This window comes from Drosophila santomea, chromosome 3R (genome assembly GCF_016746245.2).
Source record: "Drosophila santomea strain STO CAGO 1482 chromosome 3R, Prin_Dsan_1.1, whole genome shotgun sequence".
NCBI classification, from domain to species: Eukaryota; Metazoa; Arthropoda; class Insecta; order Diptera; family Drosophilidae; genus Drosophila; species Drosophila santomea.
Window position 1 is genome coordinate 22,177,735 of NC_053019.2, and position 9,962 is coordinate 22,187,696.

The 9,962-nt window shown below is 45.5% G+C and overlaps 1 protein-coding gene across 2 annotated transcripts; it reads left to right on the plus strand.

The window, feature by feature from the left end:
• The first annotated feature begins 5,637 nt into the window (after positions 1-5,637).
• LOC120453108 (translation initiation factor IF-2, mitochondrial) lies at positions 5,638-8,176 on the plus strand. Of its 2 annotated transcripts, none has more exons than XM_039637641.1 (5): positions 5,638-5,860; positions 5,969-6,089; positions 6,145-6,713; positions 6,767-7,186; positions 7,252-8,176. In XM_039637641.1, exons 1-5 carry the CDS (start codon positions 5,714-5,716, stop codon positions 8,083-8,085), a joined length of 2,091 nt encoding a protein of 696 aa, XP_039493575.1. In that variant the 5' UTR covers positions 5,638-5,713; the 3' UTR covers positions 8,086-8,176. The 2 variants fall into 2 exon arrangements, with proteins under 2 accessions (XP_039493575.1, XP_039493577.1); XM_039637643.1 differs by having other exon boundaries at positions 5,727-5,860; positions 5,980-6,089.
• Positions 8,177-9,962: the final 1,786 nt, after the last annotated feature.

The following is a 9,962-nucleotide window of genomic DNA, read 5'->3' on the forward strand; positions in this document are numbered from 1 at the left end:
ATTTTCGCATTTTCCGTTGCGCGTTTTCATCTTTGATTGACATACAAACAATTTAGCTGAATGGCACTTGAAGCAGCAGCAGCAAACCGCAAACAACAGAAGCAACAATAAAGCCGCCACCCCCCTGGCAATAATATTTTTGATATTTTGTATTTATGGCAAATGGCAAACTTGGCCGGACTTTGGCATCCAGATCGGGGAGCAGGAATGCAAGAAGTGGCTGGGCCGCAAGAAGTGGCCTGGTGACAACTGCAGAAACCAGAGACTGTTTGCCCAAGTGCTAAATGGAAACTTCCTCCAGCAAATTAACAGCCATGGCCGATCTCTTGATGACAACGACAAGATGACAAGGCGGAGGGATGTCATAATCGAGTGGAGACGACTGTCAGATACCTGGTAGTTGGTGGTGTCTCAAGAAACAACATTTCTACTGCATGCAACTACTTAGTTTTCAGTATACAGTTGAAGGACGAGATACTTATAGATTTGCTCATTTAAATAAACTGGTACTGATATGATAGGGTACAACATTATACCATCGCTATAGGGTATGCAGCGCGGATCTTCTTGAAGGAAGACCACCCGAGTGGAATATTTCGCCCCCGTCCACACAGGATTTCTTCCCCCACCTCTGCGATGTGTTTTTTTCTCCCTTTTTTTTGCATCTCGCGGATGCTTGCATCTCGAAATCAATCAACTCAAGTGTCGCCGCATTTATGGGAGAGTCTGTGTGGTCCACTATCAAAGGCCGGACCGCCGAAACGAAAAACCGGACAAAGTGCATTTGTTGTAAGTGGCCGTGTCTATGGGCCGCCGTTTGGCATCGAGGTTCCACCTCGCACACAGGTGAAATTTACCACTTCAATGGCTAAAAACAACATTTGAATGCGACAGTCGACAACGGCTACAACGGATGTTGTAGTTGGCTGGCTAGCTGGCTGGCTGGTTGGCTCTAATGTGTGTAAACAGTGAAACCCATACTCGAGTTACCTGTACAGTGTACACCCATAGACCCGTGGACCCATGGACGGTGTTACCTGGACCTGATGAATCGGCAACGTCATATCGCAACGGATCGCATATGCATATAAGTAGATATGGTAAGAGTACGAGTACGAGTATATGGTCAGAAATTGATGTCGGGGCCTTTTCACCTTGGAGTTTGCCGCTCTGTCAATATTTTGCTTATATTTGAAAGCCGCCATTGCGCCGATGATTACCTGTTGGCTGGCAAAAAACCTAAAAAATACAGAGAAAACTGAAAACAAAAAACCCAAGCCAGGCGATCGAGAGGAGAACCCCGCTTAACCCTTGAAAGCCGAGATGCCGACGCTGTGGTAGGTGCCCACTCAAGTGGGCGACACTTTTCCGCCGTCAAGTGGGCGGTCGCAGCTTTGAAGTGCAACGATGTCCGAAAACTTTTGGTACCGCTCGAGTGTCCATAGGTGTGTCTATAGGAGTGTCTATAGGAGACACTGAGTTCGGAGAGTTCCAACTAATTAGCTGCAATGTTCTTCAATTAAAAAGAAGCTTCGAAAATTTCCACCTTCAAGTGCTCGTAAATGGGCTTTGATTGGTCTTGCCACTTCAAGTCTTCGACTTCAAATCAATTTCGAGCGAGGTAAACAGCCGGAAAAGGAACTGATGATAGCTTGATAAATTAACCAGAGTGAGTGCTACTACCACTATCAACTTACAAAACGATGAGTGCATTTTCCGTTTCTAAAATATTATCTACTTGAAGTTTAGCCTAGCAGTTGAAAGCGCAATTCGAATTACTAATAAACTTAAGTTAGGGTATTAAATATATTTTGAAAGCGATTTGTTTCCCTGCCAATTGCTGCCGATTGCTGCCACCAAATTCGAGGGAATCATTTGGCAATGCCTGAGTGGTCACTTAGCCCCTTTACGATTGCCCAAGAAACGGGCAGCTGAGTTATTGAAGCCGATTACATGGCTGCTGTGATTAACACCTGGCCAAAAAGTTCGCACATCTTGTGCGAGATGATAAGTGTGTGGTTTCGAATCGCCAACCAGTTGGAAACTCACAGTCTCTCTGTATGCGACTCTATGTGTGTGCGTGTGTGTGTGTGTGTGTGTGCTGGCATTTGCACTTGTATCGGATTATGAGCATCAAACATTTTCGGCCATGTTTGTTTACTTTGCTCCGCCTCGTCGGCTTGAGTGTGTGCGTGCCTGGGTGTTTCGCTCTCTTGTGCGTATGTATCTGTATCTGTATCTGTATCTGCAGCTGTAGCTGTAGCTGTATCTTCATATGTATCTGTGAGTATCTGTATCTCAGTCGCTCTTGCGCATGTCTTGTGCGCAGTTCGCCCGAAAAGTTGCCATCGCCGCGCTTCAAGTGAATGGAACAACTGAACGAGCGACCCTCGCTCTTGAGCACGCCATTTTCGCACATTCGCAGAAATTAACGGAAATCAATTTCTCAGCAAATAACCGGATCTATAGAAGTGAGCCTGCCCGGTGTGGTGGCAAAATTAAGACGCGACCAAGGCAAACACATCGGCTGGAGCTGCTTTAATGCGAAACGGATTAGCTGGCCAACGGTGGCTCACTACTTTTGGCCAACAGCAAGCTTTTGTTTGCTTATCGGTTATCTTGCCGCATCTGAAAGTGCAGCAATCTAAAATGGCATCCTTAAACGCAGAGCTTGAGCTATACATTTTGGAATATTTTAAGCAACTTATGTGGATTATTAAAGAAAGAATAATAACTACAAATACAATTAAGAGCTACTTGCATAAGTCTTGTTAAATTGAATAGAAAACGTCCTTTATTTGCATAAAATCCCTGTACCTCGGCCATATATACATAAGCAATTATTTCAATCCAGAATTTATATCCATCTTCAGCTCTTTTGCACGTACTGCTTGACTTAAATCCTCCATGGCTCCAACTTTAAGCCGAGCAGCTCAGCGCAAGGAAAGTTGCACGCACTTAAAGCCTGGCAGCGAGGAGGATGGGCTCTGTGCCTCGTCGCCTGCACCCAGGATCCTAATTACATTTTACTAGATAAATTGTAAACTTTTCCTGTGCCCGCTAACCCCCCGCCACCCCGCCGCGCCCTGCAGCTCCATTCCGCTGGTTGCATCAGCTTCTTCCAACAGTTATATTTTGTTTGAGTTCTTTGCGTCGCTGCCGTCTTCTTGCGCTGCAAAGTAAACAGAGGGTGGGGATGGTGAGGCAGTGGGAAGGTGATATGGCTCCATGCCGAGAAAGGACTCGAAGGGACTCGACAGGACACCCTGTAGCAGCGTTGTACGTGCTGGTTGCGTTTGTAAGCGTATTTCCGGCAGCGGATGTCTGCAACAGCAGCAGAAGCAGCAGCACCATCGCCACCAACAAATGTTGGCTCCGGCCAAACGATTCCTGGATCGAGTCCTGCGTCCTGCCCCCTTCGTCCTTCGCCTGCCGTCCTAAGTCCTTGGTCCTTAGTTTTCAGTTCTCAGTTGTGAGCTGGCGAAAGTCAGTCAGTGCCGGTTACACATTTTCAAAAGTGCTTGGCGCTGCCACGCTTTGCCATTAGTAGTCCAAAGTTCCGAACTGAGAGTCCTGCGTCCTGTGTCCTGCATGTGTATCTGTATCTGTAGCTCCTGGCCAGCACTTCAAGTCACTCCCGTATCTGTGTGCCCCATGTGTGCGTGTGTGCTGGCCCCTCACTATGCATGCGTGTGTGTGTGTGTGTAGTTTTGCGCAAATATTAGCATCTGGAATATTTGCGCGCTCCATCATAATTCAAACACAGATGCGCTGTTTGCAGAAGAGCAATCATTTTGACATGCAACTCGCTTCAAAACCGAATTAAGTGGCATTCAGCGTCAGTCACGAGAAGGGCTCGAGCCTCGAGAGCCGAGAATCCCTATTCCTATCCCCGTTCCCATCCCACCCCCATCCCCATCCCCATTTCCATCCCCGTTCCGATGCCATCCCTCCAACTAGCGCCCAGTTTGAGTTTGCAGCCCCAAATGACAGTGATTGACACTCACGCAGCCGCTTAGAAGGGCAATTTAAAGAATTTGAAGCGATTTAAATAAATTATTCCAGCGTAAGAGGTAAAATAACTATTCCAGGTATGCCGTTATAGTAATAGATAAAAATATCTTTAATAATGAACAAGCTAATCATGCACGCCGAACATCTCATTGCTTAATTCTATTTACCATGTCATTGTATTAGTAAATTGCATTTATAAAAAAGTTTGATTTTAGAAAATATAAAATATATAAAACGCTGTAAAGTTAAAAAAATGTCGAAACCCAAAATCCTTTTACATACATTTTACGCGGCTGTTGACATTTAACAGCAGCGCCCCCTCACGTATTGATTGGGAAACTTGTGTGCTGATCGACTGTCTGGCAGCTCCAAACATTTGTAGAAATCACGATGGCAGCTACGGACTGATATGTTCAGTGCAGAATTTCTACTTACTGAATTCTACATAAATGCCAGCGCCCTCTAGGCGGCACCCTTCGGCATAAATTCAAATATCATCATCAAAATTTGCAAAATATGTGAAAAAAATATAATATTTTTTTGAAAACACAGTTTGATTGGAAATTTAATTACGAACTCAACGAGGTATGACATTCCATATTCGGACTAATATTTCCAATGTTCTGATCAAAATACTGACAATTATAGTCGCAAAAAACAGAAAAACCATGTTTGGCATTAATTCATCATCAAAAATTGCAAAAAATGTGAAAAAAATTTAATTTTTTTCTGAAAACACAGTTTGATTGGAAATTTAATTACGAACTCAACGAGGTATGACATTGCATATTCGAACCAATATTTCGAATGCTGTGATGAAAATACTGGTATATTAGTCGCAAAAAACAGAAAAACGATTTTCGGCATTAATTCAAAAATCATCATCAAAATTTGCAAAAAATGTGAAAAAAAGTTAATTTTTTTCTGAAAACACAGTTCGATTGGAAATTTAATTACGAACTCAACGAGGTATGACATTCCATATTCGAACCAATATTTCGAATGCTGTGATGAAAATAATGGTAATTTAGTCGCAAAAAACAGAAAAACGATTTTCGGCATAAATTCAAAAATCACCATCAAAATTTGCAAAATATGTGAATAAAATATAATATTTTTTTGAAAACACAGTTTGATTGGAAATTTAATTACGAACTCAACGAGGTATGACATTCCATATTCGGACCAATATTTCGAATGTTCTGATCAAAATACTGATGTTTATAGTCGCAAAAACAGAAAAACGATTTTCGGCCAATATTCAAAAATCATCATCAAAAATTGCAAAAAATGTGAAAAAAATTTAATTTTTTTCTAAAAACACAGTTCGATTGGAAATTTAATTACGAACTCAACGAGGTATGACATTCCATATTCGGACCAATATTTCGAATGTTCTGATCAAAATACTGATGTTTATAGTCGCAAAAAATAGAAAAACGATTTTCGGCATAAATTCAAAAATCATCATCAAAAATTGCAAATTTTGTAAGTAAATAATTAAATTGTTCAGTGAGGAATTTCTACTTACTGAATTCTACATAAATGCCGGCGCCCTCTAGGCGGCCACCACGGTGCATGGCAACGCTGTGAAACAGCTGACTGGAATTGCAGTCCCTGGCATCAATCAGCTGCTGCGTTACGCGACAGCTAAAACATAAGTTAGATTCAATTAAAAGTATAATATTATTTGTAAAAAATGTTGCGGATCATAAATATAATTCGACTTGGCCATACCATGCACTGCAGCAGAGCAGTCACACAATGGCAATTGCCGCCGGCGTTTCAAAGAGAATTCCATGTGAGCGCCGCTAGTTTGAAACGCCGGAAAACAGCGGAGGAGAAGGTAGGTTTTGGAGCCACTGAGCCAGTCCATCTCAAACTGTGAGCCGGAAAACTTGAATCTCTTAATAATCCGCTTGATCCCAGAGGACACACTCACTAATTGATTTAGAAATCGCCCAGAATTATAGAGTACTCCCCCAAGAAGTCGCAAACGGCAGGCGGAGGCGCCTCCGACATCTGGAGGCACATGACCGTGGCCCAATTGGCCAAGGAACTACAAAGGCCACTGGGTAAACTTCTTATCCATCTTATATCGTAATTTGTTCAATTAACTTTGCCTTCCAGATGATGTCCAAGAGGCCATGCTGTATGTCAAGGGCGCCGACAACATTGAACCCGCTTTTAAGCTGGCGGATCTCAAAATCATCCAGGAAATAGCCAAGAAACTGGGTGCCAAAACACGGGTGGTGGCCACACCCGAAGCAACAACCGAAGATGAGCAGAGAGAGCGCGATGTGGCACCCAGGCCACCTGCTGCTCCAGAGCTCCTGCAGCCCCGTCCGCCTGTGGTGACCGTTATGGGTCACGTGGATCACGGCAAGACCACGCTCCTGGATTCCCTGCGAGGTGCTGATGTTGCTGCCGGCGAGGCAGGCGGGATTACCCAGCACATAGGTGCCTTTACCGTCACCCTGGAGAACGGGGAACGTGTCACGTTTCTGGACACACCAGGACATGCTGCCTTTAGTGCTATGAGAGCTCGTGGAGCCGTTGCAACGGACATTATTGTCCTCGTGGTGGCCGCTGAAGATGGTGTCATGGCGCAAACACGTGAAGTTATCCAACTGGCGAAAGAAGCTCAAGTGCCCATTATCGTAGCGCTCAACAAAATTGATAAGCCAGAGGCTAATATTGTAAGCTATAGAAAAGTTTATAAAAAGCGCTCCTAACACTCCTTTCATTTCAGGAAAAGAGCAAACGAGAGCTGGCGCAAATGGGACTTGCTCTCGAGGAGCACGGCGGTGATGTCCAGGTGATTCCGATCTCAGCCCTCAAGGGCACCAACCTGCAACTTCTGGCCGAGGCTGTCAGCACACAGGCCACCCTAATGGGACTTAAAGCAGATCCCACGGGACTTGTTGAGGGAATTGTAGTGGAATCGAAGACCGATCCCCGGCGTGGCAAGCTCTCGACAGCCATCGTCTCCCGCGGAACTCTTCGCAAAGGCTCTGTGCTGCTAAGTGGCTTGGCTCACGCCAAAGTGCGAGGTCTCTTCGATCACAATGGCCAGCCTTTGAGCGAAGCCCCACCGGGCACACCAGTAGAGATTCTGGGCTGGCGCGAACTGCCCCTCGCCGGTGATCTCATACTCGAGGTGGAAACAGAGGTAGATCTTGTCAAGTGTTTTAATTATATTCATAATACTATAATAAGAGCCTTCTTTACGCTTAGAAAAAAGCCCACGCCGTGCTGAAGTACCGCGAACACGAGGCACAGCAGGACAAGATCGAGTCGAGCAGTGATGAGATCCGCAAGAAGGAGGAGGAGCACCAGGCCAAGTACAGAGCTGAGCGAGAAGCCCGTCGACTGGCCGGACGATTCCGGATGCGCGGTGGCCAACGGGTCAAACAGGTGGACGACAACGAGGGCAAGCCTCGGGTCAGTGTCATCATCAAGGGCGATGTGCACGGCTCTGTGGAGGCCATACTTGATGTGCTTGAGACCTATAACAGCAACGAGAGCTGCCGCCTGGACATCGTGCACTATGGCGTGGGAAATGTGACCGAGGGCGATCTCGAGCTCGCCAAGGCTTTCGATGCCATTATCTATGCCTTCGCCGTGGAGACTCCACAGCTTAAAGCTGCCAAAGAAGTTAACATACGAAGCTACAACATCATCTACCGGCTAATCGACGATCTGAAGGAGCAGCTGAGCAGCAAGCTGCCACCAGTGGAAGTGGAGGAGGTTGTGGGCGAGGCCAATGTCCTGCAAAACTTCCTCATCAATGAGGGTCGCAAGGAAGTTCCCGTGGCCGGCTGTCGTTGCACGAAGGGAGTGCTGAAGAAGGCCCAAAAGTTTCGCCTGCTGCGTGATGGTGAGGTTGTCTACGATGGCAGCCTGGAGTCAATGCGACATCTGAAGAACGAAGTGGATACCATTAAGAAGGACGTGGAGTGCGGACTACGCTTAAGGGACACCAAGGTGCTTCCCCAGGCCGGCGATGTGCTGCAGTGCTACACCACGAACATGGAGGCCCAGCAAACGGACTGGGATCCAGGTTTCTAGTTTGTATGCGCTGCTAGGTCTGCCTTGTTATCTTCGTGTAATCTATAGTTTTCTATTATATACTGTTTATATAAAACAATTCACTATCCGACTTCCTGTTGATCCCACTGCTGCCGCTGTTGCTTTTGCTGTTGCTATTGCTGTTGCTGTTGCTGCCACCCTTCACCCACATACTTAGGCGTTTAGGATACCGATATTGAGTGGCAGCGGAACTGGGCGATGATAAGGGAGACGTACTAGCATCGAGAGCAACAGAGCGAAGAGAAGCGCCCCTGTCCCAGAGACGGAAGCTGTTCTAAATGGGTCATCGCCATGCTAATTGGAGTTCACCCAAACCAACAAACCAAGGCGGTGTCCGTAGCCCCATATCGACTGGACTGGTGGAGATAACAGGCTTCCGCCGCGGAGCCAATTAGAACTTGGTCCTATATTCATGAATGAGTGCTTTTTATGTCGAGCTCGCGCCTCTTAGCATATAAGTTTGCGAATTTCTATAATATCAGTAGTTGGTTCGCCTTGAAATGTGGATAATTCATTTGTGCGACTTATTAGCTAACTGGAGGCGACTTTCCCTGGTTAAGTGCCGATAAGGCGGAGTGTAAAAATAAATGTAACATCAGTCTTATATAATTATGCTCAAGGACTTTCATAACCGCACACACATTATTCGGGTCTAAATTTGTGAATTAGCGAGATAGCACAATTTTTGGCGGAAATATGACTTGTGGTTGAGATTATATCGTCTATAAACCATTCATATTTAGGAGTAGAAGCTTCCTGCTTGTTCTAATAGGATTTTTCTGTCCATTATACAAGTCCCAAAAAAATTTAAACAAAATGTTTGGTGATAAGGCGATGCTATACTTGTAAAACACAAAATCTTTATCTCTTGTGGCTGTTGCCATGCAAAATTCTTCATGTTTTCTCGATATATTCCCATTTACATGAAAGTTGAAAGTTCTATTGCAGTTGGATTCCCACACAATTTTTGGCTCTATGATATCAGGCCACGTATTTTTGGGGCGGAAACTTGAGTTTCGGTTGAGATTTAAGTGCTGGATATAAGCTATATATAGAACTTCGAGCCAAGCGGAATGCGGAAATTATCGTTCAGGCTCTGACTGATTCTAGATGGGCGAATTTCATGAATGAACTCATCAAGTTTCGTGAAATCGATGCTGCGAATAACTAATATGCTGCCCCAATGACGCTCTTGCAATGCCAGACTGCAATTTATCCCACAATCGCACACCAGAACGGATGCCTAAATTTGTCTGTGAAATGGGCGAGCAAATCAGTGTAAACACATCGCACATGTGTTTGCCACTTGCAATTGGAGTGAAATTGAGATGCATTCGGGGTTATGACGAATATACCAGGATCACTGGCCAAAGGATGTCCACATGTGTTGGCAGTGGCGGCTCATTAGTACCGCCGCTTGATCTTGACAGGCACGGCGAGCGCAATGCGAGAAGCATGTGGAGGGCAGGGCCAGTAAATCACTTGCCAACTTCGCAACGGATCGGCTTGGATCGGATGGTATCGTATCGTATCGCTCCTCACACACGTGCAACGCATAAAGATCAGTGCAAGTCGCCGGGGAACCAGTTGTTACAAAGTCGGCAGAAAAAACAGCGAACCCAAGTCGACTTTAGTCTCTAGTGGGGGCCGGTTGGCAAAGGATCACTGATGCAGCGTGCATAAACTAAGTAGATTTATATTGTATACCACAAGAAGCCCTAGCGACAAGAATGGGTGCTATGCCATGCCATATAGAGACTCCACTGGAGGAGACCCATTCAATTTGGGAGCGCGAGATTAGAAGGGGCGGAAGCCGTCCTTTGTGGCGCTATCGCTCTAGAACAGAAGCTATATCT